Source organism: Bufo gargarizans, chromosome 1 (genome assembly GCF_014858855.1).
Source record: "Bufo gargarizans isolate SCDJY-AF-19 chromosome 1, ASM1485885v1, whole genome shotgun sequence".
Lineage (NCBI taxonomy): Eukaryota > Metazoa > Chordata > Amphibia > Anura > Bufonidae > Bufo > Bufo gargarizans.
Genome location: NC_058080.1, coordinates 701269852 through 701295278, shown reverse-complemented (window position 1 = coordinate 701295278; position 25427 = coordinate 701269852). Strand labels below are relative to the sequence as shown.

At 45.8% G+C, this 25427-nt stretch overlaps 1 protein-coding gene across 2 annotated transcripts; it reads right to left on the bottom strand.

Moving 5' to 3' along the window:
* Nucleotides 1-611: 611 nt before the first annotated feature.
* On the bottom strand, nucleotides 612-23473 carry LOC122936695 (dnaJ homolog subfamily B member 5-like). 2 transcript variants are annotated; one of them, XM_044292607.1, is made up of 4 exons: nucleotides 23418-23473; nucleotides 12014-12262; nucleotides 7949-8541; nucleotides 612-1339 (listed from the first exon to the last, which is right to left on the bottom strand). In XM_044292607.1, the coding sequence occupies exons 2-4, from the start codon at nucleotides 12222-12224 to the stop codon at nucleotides 1106-1108; spliced, it is 1038 nt and encodes a 345-aa protein (XP_044148542.1). In that variant the 5' UTR covers nucleotides 12225-12262; nucleotides 23418-23473; the 3' UTR covers nucleotides 612-1105. The 2 variants fall into 2 exon arrangements, with proteins under 2 accessions (XP_044148542.1, XP_044148541.1); XM_044292606.1 differs by lacking the exon at nucleotides 23418-23473 and adding an exon at nucleotides 15923-16076.
* Nucleotides 23474-25427: the final 1954 nt, after the last annotated feature.

Genomic DNA, 25427 nt, shown 5'->3' with positions numbered 1-25427 from the left:
TTGAGAAAGCTCGTTGGAAGAACGAGTGAAACGTTTTCAAGAAATCTACAGTACGTCCAGTTGCCTTGAATTATTCTTTACAGATATAACACACTTAGGCCTCATGCACACAACCGTTGTTTTGGTCCACATCCGAGCCGCAGTATTGGCGGCTTGGATGCGGACCCATTCACTTTAATGGGTCCGCAAAAGATACAGACAGCACTCCGTTGCTCCATTCCATGGTCCGCCCAAAAAATATAACCTGTCCTATTCTTGTCCGTTTTGCGGACAAAAATAGGCAGTTATATTAATGGCTGTCCACGCCGTTTGCGTAACGGCGGAACGCACACGGACACCATCCGTGTTTTGACGATCCGCAATTTGCGGACCGCAAAACACACACCAGTCGTGTGGATGTAGCCTAAGGATGCAGCTTTTATTTATACAGAACAATTTAAAAAAATGAAAGCAGAGCTCCGATTGGTTCCTGGTGGCAGTAAGGCTGTTTTTAGAAAATTTTGATAAATCTGCCCCAAGGTTCGTACAGTGGACGGTATAAATCAGCCATGGGGTGAACTGATGCAATAATCGCAGATCACCTGTACATATGACACATGAATCAGTACGTGTAAAATTCCCAATCTCATACTTTTATTTCTGCCCAGTGTGTAGAAAGGGCAAAGTCACTTTAAATTATATTTACAAATCTTTTATCTTTTTACATTTATAAAACCTTTTTACTCTAAAAGTCCTGTAGTTCATTGTGTGAAGCGGACGCTAAAAAATACTGATTGTAAAGGTAGTCAAGTTACAGCTGGAAGTCCAACATCCCATACAAATAACTACTGAAGTGCCCCCTCTAACAGTAAATATGGTTACCAGGGCCTGCCCGCTGTGCCCTCACACGGAGATGGCAGGCATTAAAAAAAAAAAAAAAAATCTAATTTTGAAAAAAAGTCTATATTTTGTTTTATTTTGAGCCCTAGAAAGTAGTTTTCTGCATAGCACGTGGGTTGTAGACCTTTATCTCAGGATTCAGACACTGCAAGTGTCCACTGCAAAACTCTTGGCGCGATTCTGTAATGTATTGCATGGTGCCCCGGGCCCCTGTGCAGGTGTAGTACTAGGAACATGGAAGGTGCTGTTTGAGGAGTTCTCGGGTTGGTTGGGGTATTCTGTCTGGAAATCGTACTTGAAACTCTACTATGAGGTCGCCGCGCTGAGTGGGGACTTTGGGCAACGGCAAGCCTTCACCTCGTAGCCGTTTGACGGTTCCTGGCTTGATGATGTCGCTGCAGGGTAGCGGGATGACTCGTCCATCGATGGTGGGAATGTTGACTGTGCAGCCACACAGAGCCTGAGGAAAGACATACAACGTGGGGGGGTCAATTGGTGGGTACAGCCGGAGAACAAACTCATATACCAACGTGCTGATCTCGTCACTGACTGAGGAGTCTCAGCAGCACAGAGTATTTCAGGAGAGTAGTGAGCAGATAGTGTCAGCATGTGATAACAGCAATAAACGTGAGAGAAAAAAAGAGGCCTAAGCTATTGCATGGTCCCCACAGCAGCACAGAGGAATGAGATGAGAACTCAATCCCAGGAATTTTACACAGTTTCAAACTGGCCTTTTTTTAGGAACGTGCGGCTGTGCGTCATGTGGTTTACCTCTATGCCGTGAGGATGGCGACACAACCTTTCCTCGTGACCTGTAGGTTTTATTAATATGGAGCGAGATCATAAAACAAATGCATCATTACATATAATTTTTTCTAATTACAACACAGTCACGTATGATCTCAGCTCTGCAAACCCTTAACGATGCTCCACCCTTAGCATTGACTATGTAGTCAGTGACTAACGTCTAGCATCTTTGTAATATACCCTAGATTTAATTTTTTTCAGTTGATTACCAATCCAGAATTGCCGTACTACGTGGAAGCTGTCACCAGATCTTATTAACGTTTATCATTAGAATACACTGAGAATACATCCTAACATATATTGGGCACCACTGTGTTAACGAACTAAGCTACATGGGCACCAAGGAGGTCATTCACAATATTACACCCCTGGGTACTCAAAGTACTAATTGGAAGAATGAGATCTGTCAATGACACCTTGTTGGCTGTTTTATAGGTTGCAACAGGATTTCATGACAATGGTATATTACACACTAAACTGGACTTTACATGGTGCGTCAGCTCATAAAGTGATGGTATCTAGCTAGGGTATGTCATCACGTTATGATCGGGGATGGGGGATCCTCTGGCACCTTTGCTGGTCCTGAGAACAAAGGGGGCCACATCAGGCCATTCCAACCAGCTGGCCCCCATTCACTTGAATAGCTGTGTAGCTGTTCCCATGCACAGCAGTGCCCGGCGGTGAAAGCTGTAGCACTGCGGCCCCCTCACTCTCCGTATCGGTGGGACCACAGTGTCCATTGGGCTTGCCACTTTCCATAAACCTAGAATAGCATGTAAACCTGCATTATTCTGTGGAAGTGTCAGTCTTCACTGATTCTGGCATTCTATTTTAGGTGGATAGGGGAGTTCAGCAGAGTAGACCAAGTATAATTGCACCCATAGGAGACTGCACCTAGATGGCTAGGAGAAAAAGCTGTGCCCTCGTTAGAGCTTCATGTGCCTGGAGCAAAGCCTGACCCCGACTATTCTTGGACGTGGAGAGGTGCTAAATATGGAAGAAGCAGTGACAATGTCCACATCACAATCCCCTGGGAACATAGCGAGCGGTGCTGTGAGGTTCACACCTTTAATGGAGCACAGCTATTCACCTTGGCACGTTTACAGGACATGGCTTATTACAGCTACATGCAGACCCTTAGATTGCTGGCTAAACCCTCCGGCTCTGGAACACCGAAATACAGAGGAAGGCCTCATGCACACAACCGGTGTGTTTTGATGTCCGCATCTTTTGCGGCCCCATTGAAGTGAATGGGTCCGCATCTGAGCCGCCAAAACGACGGCCGTGTGCATGAGTCAGATGACTGAATAGTCAGATTCCGATATAGTGACAAAAAGAGGAACTCCAGTTATTCTAGCACTGGGCTACACTGTGTATATATCTACAGTTGCAAGAAAAAGTATGTGAACCCTTTGGAATCATACGGATTTCTGCACAAATTGGTCATAAAATGTGATCTGATCTTCATCTAAGTCACAACAATAGACAATCACAGTCTGCTTAACCTAATAACACACAAAGAATTAAATGTTACCATGTTTTTATTGAACACACCATGTAAACATTCACAGTGCAGGTGGAAAAAGTATGTGAACCCTTGGATTTAATAACTGGTTGAACCTCCTTTGGCAGCAATAACTTCAACAAAACGTTTCTTGTAGTTGTAGATCAGACGTGCACAACGGTCAGGAGTAATTCTTGACCATTCCTCTTTACAGAACAGTTTCAGTTCAGCAATATTCTTGGGATGTCTGGTGTGAATCGCTTTCTTGAGGTCATGCCACAGCATCTCAATCAGGTTGAGGTCAGGACTCTGACTGGGCCACTCCAGAAGGCGTATTTTCTTCTGTTTAAGCCATTCTGTTGTTGATTTACTTCCATTCTTTGGGTCGTTGTCCTGTTGCAACACCCATCTTCTGTTGAGCCTCAGCTGGTGGACAGATGGCCTTAAGTTCTCCTGCAAAATGTCTTGATAAACTTGGGAATTTATTTTTCCTTCAATGATAGCAATCTGTCCAGGCCCTGACGCAGCAAAGCAGCCCCAAACCATGATGCCCCCACCACCATACTTCACAGTTAGGATGAGGTTTTGATGTTGGTGTGCTGTGCCTCTTTTTCTCCACACATAGTGTTGTGTGTTTCTTCCAAACAACTCAACTTTGGTTTCATCTGTCCACAGAATATTTTGCCAGTACTGCTGTGGAACATCCAGGTGCTCTTGTGCAAACTGTAAACGCGCAGCAATGTTTTTTTCGGACAGCAGTGGCTTCCTCTGTGGTATCCTCCCATGAAATCCATTCTTGTTTAGTGTTTTACGTATTGTAGATTCGCTAACAGGGATGTTAGCATATGCCAGAGACTTGTGTAAGTCTATAGCTGACACTCTAGGATTCTTCTTCACCTCATTGAGCAGTCTGCGCTGTGCTCTTGCAGTCTTCTTTACAGGACGGCCACTCCTAGGGAGAGTAGCAGCAGTGCTGTACGTTCTCCATTTATAGACAATTTGTCTTACCGTGGACTGATGAACAGCATGGCTTTTGGAGATACTTTTATAACCCTTTCCAGCTTTATGCAAGTCAACAATTCTTAATCGTAGGTCTTCTGAGAGCTCTTTTGTGCGAGGCATCAGTCACATCAGGCAATGCTTCTTGTGAAAAGCAAACCCAGAACTGGTGTGTGTTTTTTATAGGGCAGGGCAGCTGTAACCAACACCTCCAATCTCATCTCATTGATTGGACTCCAGTTGGCTGACACCTCACTCCGATTAGCTCTTGGAGATGTCATTAGTCTAGGGGGTTCACATACTTTTTCCACCTGCACTGTGAATGTTCACATGGTGTGTTCAATAAAAACATGGTAACATTTAATTTTTTTTGTGTTATTAGTTTAAGCAGACTGTGATTGTCTATTGTTGAAACTTAGATGAAGATCAGATCACATTTTATGACCAATTTGTGCAGAAATCCATATAATTCCAAAGGGTTCACATACTTTTTATTGCAACTGTATATACTGTACATGGAAAAGCAGGAGTTAAACCAATTTTAATACTATGTGCAAGAATATAGTAACATAGTTTATAACTACTATAATACTGCTCCTATGTACAAGAATATAACTACTATAATACTGCTCCTATGTACAAGAATATAACTGCTATAATACTGCCTCCTATGTACAAGAATATAACTACTATAATACTGCTCCTATGTACGAGAATATAACTGCTATAATACTGCCTCCTATGTACAAGAATATATCTACTATAATACTGCTCCTATGTACAAGAATATAACTACTATAATAGTGCCTCCTATGTACAAGAATATATCTACTATAATACTGCTCCTATGTACAAGAATATAACTACTATAATAGTGCCTCCTATGTACAAGAATATAACTACTATAATAGTGCCTCCTATGTACAAGAATATAACTAGTATAATACTGCCTCCTATGTACAAGAATATAACTACTATAATACTGCCTCCTATGTACAAGAATATAACTACTATAATACTGCCTCCTATGTACAAGAATATAACTACTATAATACTGCCTCCTATGTACAAGAATATAACTACTATAATACTGCACTTCTGTACAAGAATATAACTACTATAATACTGCTCCAATGGACAATGAGATCTCATTCACAAGTCAGTGAATCAAGGACCACGGAGAGTACACATATATTGATTTTACACCCTTGCTTTTTCACATCGTGGAACAGCAAGAGGACTCTTAGGCTCCATTCACACGTCCGCAAATGGGTCCGCATCCATTTCGCAATTTTGCGGAACGGGTGTGGACCCATTCATTCTCTATGGGGACGGAATGGATGCGGACAGCACACAGTGTGCTGTCCGCATCCGCATTTGCGGAGCGCGGCCCCAATCTTCAGGTCCGCAAAAGGTAGAACATGTCCTATTCTTGTCCGCAGCTGTGGACAAGAATAGGCATTTCTATAGGGGTGCCGGCCGGGTGTGTTGCGGATCCGCAACACACCATGGACGTGTGAATGGAGCCTTAGAAGACCGACACTGGACATGAAGACCACCGCTACCCCAGTCTCATTATGTGGTCAGGCTGCCATCATGTCATGGTCCAGGGTCTGACGTCAGTGCTAATCCCCAATATATCTGATGATTTCCAACTTCTCTTCTCATTCCAAAATCTTTTTTCCATGACAAGGACAGGATTGAGCAACTAGAAAACCTTCCCCCTGCACCGCACGCACGTGGTGCCCTGCAAACACTGGGTATTAATACATGGTGCTTTAAATAGCTGGACTGGAAACTCTGCAGTGACCAGGTGGAAGCAACAAAATAAGTCAGTAAGGCGATATGGGTGGCAGCAGGCATGGGCCTATACATGAGGGGCACAGACCAGGCAGGGGGTTACTAAATCCACCCTGAATACAAAAAATGGTCCCCATTACAACTGCTGGCAAGAAACCAGCAGGGACAACTACACTGGGGGGGGATGTAAGCGAGCCAGTGCAAGGGAAAAGTGGAGTCAGTGCATTTCGCTTGATTATCGGGTAATTGCCAGTACTTTTATACCGCCCGATAATCGCTAACGAGTGGATTTTCGGCCCGTGTAAAGGGCACTTAAGGGGCCTCAGAGCTGGAATCTTGATATGGACAGCTGCTCCATTGTTCTCTGGCAGCGGGTTTGATAAATCTCCTTGGCCACAAAAAAAATGGCAGTACTGGTCTGAGAGGTGGTCTGTTCCCACCACTCATATCCCTTTAAGGGCTCGTTCACACGTGCTGTGGTCAAATTGCGGTTCGCAATGCAGGGGCTCTGTCCGTGGGGCAGGACCATGGGGATCGCAGACCCATTCACCTGAATGGGTCCGCGATCCTTCCGTTCCGCAAAAAGATAGAACTTGCTCTACCTTTTTGCGGTGCGGAAGCACGGAACGGAACCCCCAGAAAGCACTTCGTAGTGTTCCGTTTCTGCACCATTCCGCATTTCCGGATTTGTGGACCCATTGAAATGAATGGGTCTGCATCCGCGATGCGGAATTACCACGGAACGGTGCCAGTGTATTGCGGGTCCGCAATACGGGAATGGTGTAGATTTCCCCTTTAAGAGGCAAATCCTGAAACATTAAATCCTCCTCCAGCAGAGATTATTCAACGCTGGATGATTAAATAATGACCTAATGGTGATCATGAAATCTCATGCATCTCCTCCCGCTGCACACCCGATGACAGCGGCGCTGAGCTCACAGCATCTACAGATAAACCTGTAAGGCCTCTTGCACACAAACGTATTTTCTTTCCGTGTCCGTTCAGGTTTTTTTGCGGAAGGTACTCCGTGTGCATTCCGTTTCTGTATTTCCATTCCGCAAAAAAATAGAACATATCCTATTCTTGTCCGCATTACGGACAAGGATAGTACTGTTCTATTAGGGGCCGGCTGTTCCATTCCGCAAAATACGGAATGCACGCATATGTCATTTGTATTTTTTTGCGGATGTTTTTTGCGGACCGCAAAATACATACAGTCGTGTGCAAGAGGCCTAACACGCATGTCCTGTGTATCATGTGTACAGAGTCCTCTGCCCTGCTGAAAGGGAGGGGAAGGAGGTAGAGGTGATAAAATGATAATAAAAGCATCAATTACCCCACTGGTGTGAGACTGCAGTGGTCACATGGGCATACAACCACATCACTGCTGCAGCCAAGTAACCAGAAAAGGGCGTGGCAGTGTCGGCAGGAAGGTGAGCAGAGGGAGGGTTGGGTCGGGATGGGATAGGTGATAAATGTTCATTGTGGGAAAACCCCTTTTATATTGTATAGGTCTCTTCTTGTTGCTCACCCCTTAGAGAATTGTTCAGGGAGTGTTAGATTGGGTAGCAGTCTCCTGACTCTATGACCACCTTTTTGAGTACATGAAGTGGTCGCAGGAAGGTCTATCTGCTGCACAAGAGGCTACTACCATCTGGTCAGCTAGGTTAGCAACATGGTGTGCCACTGCCATAATATGATGTAGTATACTAATGTGCAATCGTCAGATATGTGCCATTAACTACTGACAGGTAGGACTCCCCCACCACCACTGATGTCTAAAAAGAGGGGGCCACAAACTAGATCAATTGCAGTGGTCCTGTAGAATTTTCCTTATACAGCATCACTCCTGGCAATTAGAGAAAAGCCAAAGGGGGCTCAGATCTCCTTATTACATACCCCAACCAATCAGACATATTGATTTGTATGTGGTGAAAAATGCCCTTAAAGTGCACCCACCTCTTTCAGGGTGATCTTGGCAGTATAGACTATGTTGGACCCATCTCTCTTGAAATGTGCATGAGGTCTGTCTTTCAGTAGGAACACAATGTCTGCAGGGATGTTCTCTGACGTGGCATCCCCCTCTTTCGGGAAGGTGATCTTTGTCCCCTCCTTCCAACCTTTCTTGATCACCACGTTTAGGATCTTGTCCTCGGTTCTTACTGTCCGGCCGTCTGGATTTAACCTTCTCCTTGTGATCTTCATACGCTTGGTACAGCCATGATAGATTTCCTCTAGTGACACCTTGAGCTCATGAATGACCGGGGGGTCCTGCACTTTCCGTCGGTTGTGCAGCTGATCTGCGTGCCGCCGGTGGAATCCGTTCACGCCATTGAACCCAAAGCCACTAAAAGGATAGTCGTCATCCTCTTCGATGTCCATGTCTTCATGGTCAAAGCCATTGGCCATACGGGTGCGGCCTGAGCCAAAGAAGATGTCAAAGGGGTTTGAGCCTCCAAAGAAAGAAGCAAAGGTGGCATGAGGGTCCCCGTGGAAGGTGTAGTGGAACGAGTTTCCAGTGTTACCTGATGATCCACCTCCTGTCTTGAGACCTACATGAAGGAGAAAGCATATCGTTTAGGAAAATGTACGCTCTGGATGTGAATGGAGTACCATAAATGATCCTATCCTCTTGGAAATGTATATGCCCTGATGTTCTGTAATGTTAAAGGGAACCTGTTATCACCTTTACTAACGGCAGCATAAAGTGGAGACAGGTGAGTTGATTTCAGAGGTCTGTCATTTAAAAGTTAAAAGTAAGTGGTTGCCGAGAACCAACATCTCAATCATTGCAGACTGTGTCTGGAAAAGAGTCACGGCCACCTGAGAAGAGTCCTGGTTATTCATGAATTCCTGCTCTCCTGCCCACCTGCTGATGACTCAGTCTTCTACCTAGTTTTCTCCCTTTCTCTCTAGGAGAGAGCTGCCAATCATCAGCAGATGGACGGGAGACAGGAGATTAAGAATAATCATGACTCTTCTCGGGTAGATTTGACTCTTTTCAAGGCCTGAGCTGCAATGATTATCATTCTGTTTCTCAGCAACCACTTACTTTTAGCTCATGAGGGACACACCGCTGACATCAGCATTTCTGTATTTCTGTCACTACTTTATGCTATCCTCAATGAGGTCAGCATAAAGTTGATGACGGGTTCCCTTTAACATGTGGCTTCATACTGGTTAATACAAAGTTGTGCATCTCCTTGTAGGGTTACACTAGATGTCTTAGCCCTGGAGTCCTCTTGTCTTGAATGTAACACCTAGGCTCAGTGATGGCTCTGGGCACTGTGACTGTTAATTACTTCATATCACAACACCAAGAACCACAAAAACCTCCTTGTGTGCACCGGACACGTGATCAGACAGAAACCTGGCCCGGATTATTTTCAAGTATAAACACCGCGGCCGCTCTGCACAAATAAGTCCTGACAGGTCCTGGTTATTAATAAGAGTAGATGAGCAATCTCTGCATCTGCCTCCCACTGGAGACGTCTACATAGTTACTGAAACTGAAGGGTTCTTCTGTTAGGGTGCAGCCACATGCAGATTTCACCCTACGCCTTTCATTGATTTACACAACTTTAAAGGGGTTGTCCCATGAAAAATATTCTACAGTTTTCAAACCAGCACCTGGATCTGAATACTTTTGTAATTGCATGTAATTAAACATTTAGCATAGCCACTGAGTTATTCAATAAAATGTATCTGTACAGCGCCACCTGCATTCAGTTTTTTTCTTATTTCTTTGACCTGCTCACTGAGATGGCCGCACATGCTCAGTTTCACTCTTCAACTGCCTCCTGTGCTGTGATAGGGAGAGAGGTGCAGCAGAAAGGACACTCCCCTTGAGCTTCCAGCTTAATATAAATCCAGCAGAGCAATGAATGTGGAGATCTCTGGATCCATGTGAGGTACAGGGCTGGTTCTAGCTTTGTCTTACATTAGTCATGGGATGACCCCTTCATAGGGAATCTGTCACCATGATTTAGGGCGGATAAGGAGTCCAGATGACTCATGTTTTACTTTCCTACTGCCCCCAGTTCCAGCGCTGTTAACACTCGGCTGCGCTGAAATACATAGTTGGGACTGCCGTGCATGCACACAGAATGGAGGGGACTCATGTGCCGCATGCAGAGCAGTCCCTACAATTGAGGATGAGCGAACCTAAGCTTTACAAGTTCTGTGTCCAGGTGGTGTAGGAATTCCATTATGGTTGTAACGGAATATAACAGAATTCGTAGACTGAATTCAAAATGGAAACCTTTTAAGAGGCACTCCGTTTTGATCCGTCATAATAGAAGTCTATGGGCAGCATAACAGATCCGTTCAGTTTACGTTATGTGGGACTTTTCAGGTCCTGCATAACGGAAACGAGGACAGATACATTATGCTGCCCATAGACTTATGTTATGACGGAATGCAAAACGAAATGCCTCTTAAAAGGTTTCCATTTTGAATTCCGTCTACGAATTCCGTTCCATAACTGGCTTTCTCCTCTGCCCATGTAATGTTCGGGTTCGCTCATCCCTACCCACAATGTATTTCAGAGCGGCTTTGAACATTAACAGTGCTGGACAGAAAGCGATCTGGACTCTCCAAAGGCTTCTTTCACACTAGCGTTTTCCGGTATTGAGATCAGTCATATGATCTCAATACCAGAGAAAAACGCTTCTGTTTTGACCCCCGTTCATTGTCAATGGGGACAAAACAGAACGGAGTGCTCCAAAATGCATTCCATTCCGTTTGGTTGCGTTCCCATACCGGAGAGCAAACCGCAGCATGCTGCAGTTTTCTTTCAGTCACGGGATGCAGAGCAAAACTGATCCGTCATGACCCACAATGCAAGTCAATGGGGACGGATCCGTTTAACTCTGACACATTTGAAAACGGATCCGTCCTCCATTGACTTTGAATGGAGTTCATGACGGATCCGTTCATAACTGATGCAGATGGTTGTATTATTAATAACGGAAGCGTTTTTTGCTGATCCCTGAAAGTGTGAAAGTAGCCTTGTCTGTAGTACTACTCATGTAATACTGCAGATAATAGTTTAAAATCATGGTGACAGGTTTTCTTTAAGATCTCATCCACACTGCCGGTACTGTAAAACACTTCGCACAAATTTGCATTGGCAAATCCACAGCGTATCGGTCCACTCTAGTCAATAGAAGGGGGTCCCGAGCCTCAACCCCTCCCTGACATCCATGTGATCTAACAGGGTATATGGACAGGGGTTATCCTGGGGAGGGGGGCTACTCCTTCTAATACAAACTTCAATCCCTACATTATTTGAGGCTCCACATTCATTACATGGATGGATGCGGCCAAGGTGGGAAGAGTTATGGTTGAATCTTATAAGAGATCAGCACAAGGACTGATGTAGTTATGTGAGGATTGTCTCAAACTTCTCACTGAAGCATTTAAAGGGGTATTTGTGTGACAACAATTACCTATCCACTGGACGGGAGTCCGATGTCCTCTATTTGAATGAAGTGGTGGTTGGGCATCTGCGTTACTGCTCCACTCAAACCCTAAGGGACTATCTGAGAAAGCCGAGCATAGCGCTTGGATATCTTCAATAAAGGAGAAGTGAGCATGCTCCCTCAACTGACATTCCATAAGGGAGGACCCCCCTTTTGATGATTGGTGAGGGTCCCAGCAGACAGACCCTCACCAATACAGGGCATAACCTGTTGTTCCTTGAATACGCCTTTAAGAATGTGATCATGATCAGTGGATGGACAGATGGTATTTTCAATACTGAATGGCACACGACTCATCTGTTTTAATTACCACGGCAGATATGACACGCTGAATGTACAGCATCATATAACTTCTACGTAAATATGAGAATAGACATTAAACATGGCCAATCAAGTTGTATAATGGCCACCTTCCAGAAGCATACCTCAAATCTCACAATGTACGAGGCTGACAAAGGCTCAGCTACACCCCAGGTAATGCCATTGACCTCTAAAGGGTCATGATGCCATTGACCAACCAACCCAGGTTTTAGGGCCTCACCTTCCTCTCCGTACTGGTCGTACACTGCCCTCTTTTTAGGGTCACTCAGAACGTCATAAGCCTCTGCAATTTCCTTGAACTTGTCCTCGGCGTTGGCATCCTTGTTCTTGTCTGGGTGGTACTTGAGGGCCATTTTGCGATAAGCTTTCTTGATCTCATCCTCGTTAGCCCCTGAAGGGATGCCCAAGATCTTGTAGTAGTCTTTTCCCATGTCCACCGTTTGAGGCTTCTGGTCAAGAATCCTCGCCCCTAGAAGGAACATGACACTGTTATAGGAGTTTAGGTGCAGATATCTCGTATACCACATTTTAGCTCAGACTGGTGACTGTCTCACAGTATCAAAGACAGGTCCTCTAGTATTATTCCTAGAAGAGAGTACCTGAGTTGTAGATTAGAATAATATCTGGGGACTGAAACTGGCATGTGCGCGGCACTGTACCATGTAAGACCTATCCACAAGGGTGGCTAAAGTTCATTTAGACATTGATAGCGTGATATTTTTCGGAAGTGTCAGTCAATGTTCCCTCTAAGTCTATGCAGTTGCTGAGCGGCAATCTGTTAATAGGGGTAACATTCCCATGTAGCAGCCACTGGATAAACCTGCAATACCGTGTGGCCATCATTTAAAGTGGTATTTCCATCTCAGATTTTTTTGCGGATACGCCATAAAATCTGATAGATGCAGCCACTGTCTGGAGAACAGCTTCAGAGGTTCTCTGCGGTGTTACATAGGACTGCAGGTAACACAGTGATAACAGAGTACAAATAATGTAGTAGATGTTATCTGCAGTCCTATGTAACACCCCAGATAACAGTAATAACTGTGAATACAGAAAATTTAATAGATGTTACCTGCAGTCCTATGTAACACCACAAATAAGAGATAACCAAGTACAGATAATGTAGTAGATGTCACCTACATTCTTATTTAACACCACATATAACACAGTGATAACTCTCCCAGCGCAGATAATGTAGTAGATGTCGGGTCGTCATTTTGTGCAGGGCTCAAGGCTGGTGTCGCCGCCTCCTCCTCCTTCTTGCCGCGCTGCTGCCACCTGGATGAGGACACAGCAGCAGCGCAGTATTGGGGAGGAGTTGGCGCCAGCCTTGAGTCCCGCACAGACAGTCCTGATGCTAGGCTAGTGTCAGGACATTATGAGCACTGTGGGCAACATGGAAGTCCAAGGCTGGACCTGCGGAGGTAAGTGGGCTTACAATGGCCCTGCGGGGAAACTATAGAATCTGGGTGTCCACGCAGCTTAGAGGGAACACTGGTGTCAGTATATGGGTCAGTGGGCATATACATAGGAGGTATACGGGCAAAGTGCTGCATTCTGAATTTGATTTGCCTTACAATAATGCCTGATTTTTCAGCCTGGCTGGAACAAGACATATAAGAATGCTTCAAACAATCCAATGACTTCAATATTGTAAGACATCTTCTATTTACTGGAGAATCTTTTTTTTGGAGAGGTCATCCTTCTTTTTTCATAGACCAGGGAAGGCATGGACCCAATATATACCTGAAGATGATGTCTCACCAATTGCTGGTGACATGGCCACCCTTAGTAATAAGACAAGTATAAAATCTAGTCATGTCAATGCGGACAACCATACAAGAAGCTGCCGCAAATAGTAAGATAGTTAGTCCTAAAGGCTTTCGTTAGATCAGTTATATAAATGGGTTTATGACCAAGACAACATAGAAGGACTATTGGTAATCTCTTTAACACTGAGGGCAATACAGATTTAGAACTCTTATCTCAAGGTGGCCATACATATTAGGCAAATGTCTCATGAACCAGCCAGTTTTGGTGGGACTGGTCAACCATCTAATCTGTATGAGGGTGTCCTAACCTTCTCCTGATGGCAACTGTCGAGGAATGAAGGATCAGGCAAGCTGGATTGCAACATCCTTTGTTCCATTATCCCCAATGACAACGCTTGCACATTCATCCAACCCCAGTGCATGTAAATGGTGGGGGGTGCTGTCGGAAGGAAATGCTGTCAGCCAACATCTAGTGTCGCCTTATAATTAGTCTAAGCAAAAGGGTCTACTCTATCACTAAGCAAGTGATAGTTTTTTGGTGGAGATGCAGAACAGAGATTAATAGGTTAGTAAATATAAGACACAGTTGGCTTACAGGGGTTTTCCGAGACTTTTCTACTGATGACCTAACTTCTGGATAGGTCATCAGTATCCCAGGAACCCCCGTTACAGTCTTCTTGCAGCTTAGCCTAGGCCAGTGGCGGCAAACCTATGGCACGGGTGCCAGAGCGGGCACTCGGAGCCCTCTTTGTGGGCACCCACGCCCTGGAAAAAGTCTATGGTCTAGCAATATGCCTTAGACTTTTACTGCCATTCATCAGCTCAGGGCGCACTATGAACAGCACAGGCAGCGCACTAAATGTAGGCAGGCTATTATAGCTAAATGATAAATTACACAGACGATATACTATACTGGACTGTTGTATTCAGGTTTAACCTGCCGTGTTGGCACTTTTCGATAAATAAGTGGGTTTGGGTTGCAGTTTGGGCACTCTGTCTCTAAACAGTCCGCCATCACTGACCTAGGCCATGTGTCATCATCAGTCATGGTCATCGGTCACAAGGCCTGGGCGCAGTTCAGCCCCAATGAAGTTGGTGGGGTTGAGCTTCTATACAGTGTACAGCACTGTGTACAGGCCAAGGCGCTACTGTGATCTCCAGTGCCTTCTCAAACAGACGATCGGTGGAAGTGTCGGACCCCGACCGACCAGATACTGATGACCTATCCAGAGGATAGGTCATCAGTATTAAAGTCTTGGCAAAACCCCTTTAAAGAGGCAGTCCACTCCTATTGATGGACTATAGTCTGGGTAGGCCATCAATAACTGATTGACAGGGGACAGCTAGCTCCGGAGCTGGTTACCAATAAAGTAACTGGGAGCAGCACTGTAGATACATGCTCTGTCCACTGCACAATGGACGGAGCGGTGCCATAGCTACTCTGAAACAGCTGAGGCTACTTTCACACTAGCGTTTTGGTTTTCCGTTTGTGAGATCCGTTCAGGGCTCTTACAAGCGGTCCAAAAACGGATCAGTTTTGCCCTAATGCATTCTGAAAGGAAAAGGATCCGCTCAGAATGCATCAGTTTGTTTCCGATCAGTCACCATTCCGCTCTGGAGGCGGACACCAAAACACTGCCTGCAGCGTTTTTCTGTCCGTCCTGGGCTGCGGAGCGAGAAAACTGATTCGTCCCCATTAACTTACATTGTGTGTCAGGACGAATCCGTTTTCTCTGACAAATGTAAAACTGATCCTTCCCCCATTGACTTTCAATGGTGTTCATGACGGATCCGTCTTGGCTATAGAGGACATAATACAACTGTATCCGTCACGACGGATGCATGCGGTTGTATTATTGTAACGGAAGTGTTTTTTGCAGATCCATGACGGATCCGCGAAAAGCGCTAGTGTGAAAGAAGCCTGACAAGCAGGTAAGTCGGGTGTTAGACCCCACCAATCAGATATTGATGGCCTATCTTGAGTATAGTCCATCAATAATAAAGGAGTGGACAATTTGTAATCGAACAAGAATCGCCATAGTAATCCTAAAACAACCTTCATGAGTGCTAAGAACCCCCTCCATGATCTAGAGCAGACAGCTGGTTCTAATGGACTCCAGCTAATCACTTTTTGGCCATCATGTAATGCTGCTACTTAATGAACATGCAATGGAAACTTCTCTGGGAAAAATCAGCTATGTGTGAGCTGTGAGAAGTCGGACATCCAAGGGGTGTTCTTTCTGAGACCTTACTCGTTATGGACCATTTTTGCTCCAGTCACCAGTCATTGAGATGCACACCGACGTCTACAAACACTGAAGCATGCAGAAGTCACAGAACCTTAAAGAAATACCTACCCCCGAAATGAGCAGATAGAATTCCCAATGTTATCCCCACTTTAAAAAACGTGGTTCTGCGCTTCTCCTGAGCGCCGTCGCTAATAGACTTGATAAAAAAATCGTTTCCGACTTTTTGCCTGGGTTCGCACTTAAACATGATTTGTGGCCTGCGGACTTGCAGTGTTGTGGGCTAGGCAGTCCCACAGATGCGGCAAAAGTGCAGGCTTCCTTCTAGGTGTTTAGGCAGACATCTAGTAGAAGGAAAAAAAAAAAAGGTTTGGAGGTAGGAAGAACCCAAAAAGGTTCAGTGTGAAATGAAAGGAAAAAATATATATATTGAAAAGAAAGGACAAGAGTAATCAATGGGCAAGATAGGAATACGTGATGAATGGAGATGATAGTCTTCTTATAGCTATGCTTCACGAGATTGAGGGCGCTTAAGTGACATGGACTACAACATCAAGTCTTAATAGTTGATGACCAGGATATTTTCAAGAGATATTATACTACACCCTGACTTTTCATCTCTGAGATCATCGTGAACTAATATTTCGTGTTCAACTGGATAAACTTGAATGAAAATGACAAGAAAAAAATCTGACCTGTGTGATGGTAATAACTTGATGAGAAGACACATGAGGTCAACCAAATGAATACAAACAATATAAATTTTGTCCCAAAAGGTCTTGAAAATGAGAGGAATCAGGAAGTCGTACAAATGATAAGACAAAAGATCACGGACAAACTGGCAAACGAGCAGAAAAGATGTTGGCTCCAGCATGAAACATCTCAGAGGGGTTGAAAAGATGCAGTTGAGGAGATAAATCATTGTTACACATACATCAATGACAACTTACAATGTCTGATGTAGCCCATTTCCCTACTGCCAATGAACTCTTGGAGAACAAGCTGATTTATACAAGGGGATGAACAGGGAGGAATGTTCTTTATGCTGAGGTAGTCATGACCCCCTTGGCTTCGTCAATGGAAATCACAGGCTCAGCAGGGACAGGACATTGCACGTTAAGGAAAAACCAATGCATTGTGCTCTAAGACCACAACCTTCTCTACACTAAACTGTTAGGGTTAATTCACTAGGGTCAGATTGGACACTGACCCCATTCATGTAGTGGGGTTTTCCCATCCCACCACATGCTATGAAAAGCCTCCATTTAGATTTTTGGATGCACTGTAGGAATAAACAGCTGACTGTATTGACTGTATTCCACTAAAGCTTGAAAAACAGTGAGGCTAATTCCCGTGCGGATCCACGGCAGAAATTGGAGCGATATCCTCAGAATCCTGCTGGTGGATCCTCTAGTGCATGTCGGATTAAATCTGACATGTATGAACATACCCTGTGTGACTTTCTTCATATGGAGGGCAGAGGAAGTGTTGTATGATGTATGGTAAACCTTGAAATGTTTTAGACAAATGTAGTTGCACAGTTTACATTGGGCAATGGCTTCTGGTCCAGTGTGTGGCTCAAGTCCTCTTTTCTTGGTCCAGCCTAAGGGTATGAACTGGTATACTTTCATTTAAAGTCAAACGTAATTTAATGTGATAGATAAGGGGGCCGACTAGACATGTCAGTAGGGTCAGCTAGGTGGAACATCAAGTCCATGCAGAAGGTCATATCGCCTTCGTATTATGAGTCTGTTGGTGGTCTTCATGTTGGCTGCAAAATCAGTATAAAGAAGCTATTATCTCATGGACTTGGCTCGGTTTCTTAGCAAGTTTCTGTAGGATTTAGGAGAATGTTCCGGCCACAATAATAAGCAATTAACAGAGGATGGATCACTTGGGGCTTGTCCATGCTCGGTAAGCTTTAATGATGTGGTTATAACGCAGAGTTTAATAGCTGCTACATCTGCTGGAAGAATTTAATTTACCTTCTAAATTGTATTAATTAGTTCTGCCTGCCTGCATTATGGAGAGCTGATGGGCATTTATTCTTCTTGGACCATGTAAAAGCTGAGCCAACCGAGGCCTTCACAGCACAACCTTGGGTTTCCCATCACAGTGGAGATAGAAGGCCAGAATTGTAATCTGACAGTGTTTCGAGGAGGATGTTGAAGGATAAAATCTCCTCTATAGTTCACGTCTATGCGCTGGAAACACAGTGTGCTCTGATGAGTGTGTGTGGGTGGTTGAACTGTATTGTGTAAATGCTCTTGGGGGAGGAACGTCGCCTGATATCGTGCTGGAAGTTCTGTGATTACCTGCTTGCTGTATCTATAGATCCTAAGGAACATCGGGTGCCCTAACCTACTTCTAAGAACATTACTCAGAACATGTGTCGCCCACACACAGCAGAAGCAGACAAGGTAGATGTGAGGTACAAAACATCACATGCCTCAGTGATGTTGGTGGAACATGGCCATCCACGTGGTGTCTTTAATGCATACTTGCCCGGCATATGTCTGAAATGAAAGACGCTTGTTTGGTATATGCTGGATCCACGGGGGCCTATGGACACCATGGAAGTATGCTTCGTCAGGCTGGACCACACCAGGCTGTGTACAACCAGATTTCGGCAAAATACGCTAAGCACCTCAAGGGAATAAAAAATACCAGTGTCCCGAAATACATTACAAACGTATGGTAGCCTCCATGTGTAACAGAGAAACAAAGTCAATGGCGTCATCCCAAAGCGGCCGAGGGTAATATTAACGCAGAAGTGATGACTGGTCAGGAACCGAGGTAGTCGTGTGACCATTACAGAAATACCAATCACTTCTACTGAAATGCGACTTGAGAAGTTGTCTTGTATTGCCCAATAGTTGCACAGTCAAGTGGCCTTCCATGAGTAGGGATATGTAGCTCCATTTATTGTCTTGCCTGGCCCTCAGAGCTGAACTCCAACTGGAAATGAATGGGAACCAGGGTGGTTGTGCAATAACACCACTTCTCTGGATGATATCTATTGGAGTATGACTAGAGAAGTTGCCCACTTAGAGATCACTCTGTAATCATTTGGTGCCAGTCTCTGAGGGTACAGAATAACTGTAGGCACTATAGGACAGCACTAAAGGTATGCATAATGGTAAAAAGCCACGATTTTCGCCGAGATAAAGCTGCCCGGTCACGTGTCTCCAGCTCTGAGCCATTAGCAGCAGATAACCTCTTACCATTAATCACCTCCGTGCCCGAATCCATTCATTCCCAAGCTGGGTGCCTCCTCCATTCACCGTCTAGGCAGTTATTTTTGGCAAGAAAGTCTCTCAAGTGAAACATCCACCTCCTCGACAAACCCAGCTCAACATCTTGGGCAATTCCAGGAATTTCTCTGCCATGTGTCACCCAGCTGGAAGGAATGACTTCAGCACTGAGCGGATCCTAAGGATTCTTCTGGATGGAGACTATTAATAACATTCCCGAGAACATATCTCCAGGTCGCCATCTACAGGAGGGGCTCCCCTGTGTTTTCAGTGATGACAACCAGCACTCTTCTCTCCGAGGACTGGTATTATTAGCGTTGTGAATCTGCTGTGCTGCTAGAAACGTGACTTCAGCCGCAGGGAGACTAGGACAAAGCCCCTTGCCTTTGACATTTGCCATCTTCTGGTTCGCCCCATGTAAGACTGATCTTGGTAGGGTTGGAGGAGCCACTCCGAGTTCAAGATTAAAGCCTCGAAAACTTAACTTCCTAACATACTTTCCCTTTAGATACCTTCATAAAAGCAAGCTCTGTGCTTGCTGTCTGTGAATGAAACGCCATACAGACCGGATTCTTCTCACAACTAAGGGTTTGCCATAATTATATCTAAATCTAAGCAATCCCCTGTGAAGAGTCTGTACACCTACATAATGGAAACCTCTCCGGACATTAGACACATAGGACCTCCTACCTAGAGAGGGGACTACTTCAGCAAACCCTTTAGATGTGAGCAGGACTACGTCAGGATGGCTTTTGTGCCTCTGGCTGGTTTTATCGAAGTGTCCCAACCTGACCATGGGTCTACTGAACTGAACTCACAGCATCAGAAGGACCTACGATGCTGAGAGTTTGGGTCAGGATGCCTGTCCATAAAACTGTTGGCTTTACGCTGGATTTTGTCTGCTGCAGCTCAGCTTCATTGTAGTGAATGGAACCCGGCTGCAATACCACACACGACCTGTGGACAGATGGGGCGCTGTTTTTGGAAGATGGCAGCCATGTTTTCTAATCCCGAAATGACATGACTCGGGAAGTCAGGCTCCGGGTCACATGATGCTACAATAAAGCAGCCGGTAAGATGTTTGACTGCACTACGCTATCCCTGTTGTAGTTTACAATAAGAAAAAAAGAGAGCTTCATTTCAACCAAAACCTGCGAGAAGATGCTGTATGTATCCAGTCCATAGAGAAGGGGTCAGCAACCTTCAGCACACCAGCTGTTGTGAAATTCCCAGCATGCTCCATTCATTTCTATGAGAGCTCATAGAAGAGTAGAGGAAGTATGCACATGCTGGGAGTTGTAGTTTTACAACAGCTGGAGTGACTAAGTTTGCTGACCCCTGCCATAGAGCAACCTCTATCATAAGCCTGACGGGAGCACTGCATGGACCCCCACCCTCCCCCATCAGTGTTTATAGGGCAGGCAGAGCAGTCTATAATCCGGAGACCACCCTTTAGCCTCCACCAGATCCCCTCCATATCTGCAGATTTCTCCATGACACTGTGGTTGGGATTTCAGCATTTTAAACCAGCCAGCAGTTTACAGACAATTAGCGGTTTCCGTTCCGCCCCCGATATCAGCAGCTGACTGCCAGCTGGGAGCGTGGCCCTAAAAAGGAAAAAACGGAAGAACGAGATTCCTGCTCTGTGCAGCAGTGGATGGCGTGTGAGTCATAGCGACAGGCGCTCGTCTGCCACCGAGCACGGCAGTGTGAATACAGACGCAGCGAGGGCTGATTCATCACAGATAATAGATAGATCTGGCGCCGCCAGATAGTGTCAAGAGTTAGGACTGTACAATCAACGGCAGCAGTAGTGCTGCTCACCCAGCTTTCCTACAACCCTAAATGTCAAATCTGTAGTCGGACCCCCCTGTCCTGTATCCCCCATACACAGAACTGTAGGGACAAGTACCCGGACATACCTCCATTTCATTTTCACCCAGGCAGCCCCCCCCCCCCCCCCCCCCCCGACATGAGCATCGGAGCAGTTCATGGTCCGATGCTCTCTTTTGCCCTGCGCTAAATCGCAAAGGCATTTTTTGGAGATCCGGTGACGTACCGGGGCTCTCCATGGGGTAAAACAGCTAGGGCAGCGCTAAAGCCTGCCCATCAGAGACGGTGACGTCACAGAACACATTGCTGGGCGGAAGCCTCCGCCCGGCAGTGTCTTATTGTAAATAAAAGAGCTGGATGGCGCAGGGCAAGTGAGCGCATCGGAGCATGAAATGCTTCAATGCTAACATCAGAGGGCTGCCTGGGTGACAGTATGAATATGTCTGGGTTCAGCTCTGAACCTGGACAACCCCTTTAATACGTCATCATCATGAGGCTGGCCGGCTGGGATCTGTAATACTGATCACATATCCTTAGGTATCCAGCTTTCCCAGAACTGGATTTAAAGGGTTTGTCCAGCATTACAAAAACAGAGCTACTTTCTTCAAGAAACAGCGCCACCTCTTTCCACAGGTTGTGTGTGGTATTGCAGTGCTATTCCCTTCAATGGCGCTGAGCTGCAATACCAGACACAACCCACAGACAAGTGTGGCGCTGTTTCTAAGAGAAGGCGGCCATGTTTTTATAATTCTGTATGGCTTTAAACGTCATGTTTAAAGCGGTTTAGACTTTTTTTTTTTTATTCGTCACACATTTTACTTGCGGTTTATCAGCCTTTTTTTTGTTTTTCCCTATAGAGAAAACGCTTAAAAACCGCTCCACCTGAGCATAGCCAAGGACTGAACGAATGGCGGAATTAGGACGTTTTCATGCAGGAGGGTCGATTAGTGTCAATTCTGTACAGAAAACATCCGGCTTAAGACTCCACAGCTGGGAACGGGTGGGGGATGGGAAGACGCACAGAATGGAGGCACAGCCGCTCTGCATGTCACAGACGGACACGGAAAGCTCTGCAGACGCTCCGCACCGGGTGATTCATCCGACCTACAATTTGTGCCAGACTACACTGGATCCTCGCCCGTTCCACATGGCACCGACAATCTGGATGGCACCAGCGGAGACAACTAAGAGGAACCTTTAATGCCATGGTTACCGAGCGGGAGAACAGAAGAAGACGGCAAGATCCATAGCGACTGATGTAGCAGAGCTCAACTTCAGTGCACGGACTCAGCTCTTTTTTTTTTTTTTTTTTTTTTTTTTAAAGCCGGAGGAGCGTGCTTTCTACACCCGTGCAACAAAATCGTGCCGCGTGCCACACAAAAAACGTGCACTAGGTCACGGTCCATCACAGTGTACAGACTCGGCTCTGCTATATATGCATTTCATAGCTCCCTCTTCAAGTGTGTGTCAGCACGTAGAGGGTTAATTCTGCCTCCCCCCACTCAGAATAAAACATGACATCATCGCTCACCACCCATCGATGACCCCCACCCTATTCTGTAATTATAGGGATGAGGTCAGGGGGGCGGAGGTTAGGATTTTCCCCCAGCTCTCCGGGCAAAGCACAAATGCCATTCGTCCTGTGGTCCATGAATGGACTGGCAGCACCATGGCAGCGCCACCCGCCGCCCTCTCTATCAATGAAGCCTCTCGAGCAGTCACGTTACCAGGCATGAACTCCTTGGTGAGGACATGGCGGAAAATGAGGCTACCAGGGAGCCGGTGGCAGCGGAACCGGGACAGAATGGGAGGGGGTGATGACTTTTGCAGTGACTGGAGGAACCTGACTGTGGAGATGGTCCCGACTCCCCAGGGAAGCAGATACGGGCAGCTACCTATAGAAGGCGCCTGTCCTAAAAGGGGGGGTCGTGGGAAGGATCCCAACACAACCGCCTGAGCAATCCTGTAGGTGACATTGGAGATAATGGATGATGGTGGTCATCCCTCCATACACATCAAAGGGTGCTGGGTCACATGACACCACTTTCGGACAGTTCGAGGGGTAAAATATTTAATGTTAGTGACCCAATCATTCCCATCTACATAGTGACAGCCACACTGACCTCCAGGCTGAAGAAGATCACATTGAACAGCATGGAAATGACAGCGACAGGGGTGATGGTGCAGATAATGGGGGTGATAGTAGGGGGACACAGGGATGAGAGTCGGTCACACAATTGTAGTGACATGAGAGGGGCTTGTAAGATCTCCTCTCCTGTAGACTGACCCCAGCTATGAGGACCTGAGACCTAGACGGTGACAGGTTCCAGCTCTTCCAGCATATGGTGTCCTACAGAGGTCATAAAGTCCTGCCAATGTCCACAAGCAGCGGGTGACAACCCCCCCCCCAGGTGGCCTGACACACCGCAGGGAACCATAGTCATTAACATGCGGGGGACGAATGGTTAAATTAGACAGCACAGACAGTCATAAGCATGCGCAGTACAGCGCTCTCTTACCCGTCTGCCGCCCGGCTGCTTTCCTATCGCCCAACTGAATCCCAGAGTCAAGGTACAGTCGGCAACTAGCAGCCGCCGTGACGTCACGGGAAACCCGCCCCCGCACTCGAATGCATAGGCCGCTTCCCATTGGCTGCAGGCGGTCACAGAAAGCCAATCACAGCTCAGCCGCATCGTAGCCACTTTCTCCTGCTGGGGGGCGTGGTCACGTCAGTTTTTATTCAGAAACCGTTACACAGGCGCTGCTGATTGGCTACACGAATTCTGAGCCGTGATTTGCTGGCGTTTCAGTCGGGAGCTCGTGTTTCTGATTGGCTGGGTTTTGAGGTCGTTTACACGTGGACTTGAAGGTATTTTGGTGACGTCATCGTGGAACGTGATGTCATGGGGTAAGGCAGGCGAGCTATAGCTGATGGGTGACGTCGAATGACACATATAGCTAGAGAAACTAAGGCTTTCTTGCTGTGGAAGTACAGGTCCCAGGATTATAGCAATAAAGTGACCGAGCAATAAACGGTGAAAGTAGTGTAGTGCAGAAGTGTAAAAAGTGGTCTGGTACCAGATTTGGTCCTATTTAGCTGACTGACACTATCGATGCGCTAGTGGCAGCAGTCCATACCAGTGTTCTTACTTATCATCTGTCTGCTGCCGTTCACCTTAAAAACGTACTTTTATAGATATGCTAATGAGCCCCTAGGTGCTATGTGGGCGTCATTAGCACCTAGAGAGCTCCGTTAACTAACCATTTCGGCCGCCAATCGCGTCCCTCCAGCCCGCCCCGCTCCTGTTGATTGACGTGAAACTTCTCAGTATCTCGTACCAATTCCCGTGCCTGCGCCGTGCGCCTCTGTATTCGGCGCAGGCGCAGTGAGTGAATGCCGCGCTCCTGGTGCCGGCTTCCTTACTGTAACGTAGTTGGCGCAGGCGCAGTGAGGAAGACGGCGCCGGGAGAATACAGAAGCGCACGGCGCAGGCACGGGAATTGGTACGAGATACTGAGAAGTTTCACGTCAATCAACAGGAGCGGGGCGGGCTGGAGGGACGCGATGGCGGCTGAAATGGACGGTTAGTGGACGGAGCCCTGTAGGTGCTAATGACGCCCACATAGCACCTAGAGGCTCATTAGCATATCTATAAAAGGACGTTAAGGTGAACGGCAGCAGACAGATGATAAGTAAGAACACTGTTATAGACTGCTGACACCAGCACATCGCTAGTGTCAGTCAGCTAAATAGGGCCAAATCTGGTGGTAGAAACCCTTTAATGACCAGACCACTTTTTACACTTCTGCACTACACTACTTTCACCGTTTATCGCTCGGTCATGCAACTTACCACCCAAATGAATTTTACCTCCTTTTCTTCTCACTAATAGAGCTTTCATTTGGTGGTATTTCACTGCTGCTGACATTTTTACTTTTTTTTGTTATTAATCGAAATTTTTGCAAAAAAATGTCATTTTTCACTTTCTGTTGTAAAATTTTTCAAATAAAACTACATTTCTACATAATTTTTTCTCAAAATGTATTGTTCTACATGTCTTTGATAAAAAAAAAAAAAAAATGCAATAAGTGTATATTTATTGCTTTGGGTAAAAGTTATAGCGTTTACAAACTATGGTGCAAACAAATTAATTTACGCACTTTGACTTTCTGAGCACCTGTCATGTTTCCTGAGGTTCTACAATGCCCAGACAGTAGAAACACCCCACAAATTACCCCATTTTTTTTTCTTACAAAGTCTCATATTCCACTAACTTGTGACAAAAAATAAAATTTTACATGAACTCACCATACCCCTCACGGAATACCTTGGGGTGTCTTCTTTCTAAAATGGCATCACTTGTGGGGTATTTATACTGCCCTGGCATTTTAGGGGCCCTAAAGTGTGAGAAGTAGTTTGGAATCAAAATGCGTAAAAATGCCTTGTGAAATCCTAAAGGTGCTTATTTGAATTTGGGCTCCTTTGCGCCCCTTTGCCCACCTAGGCTGCAAAAAAGTGTCACACATGT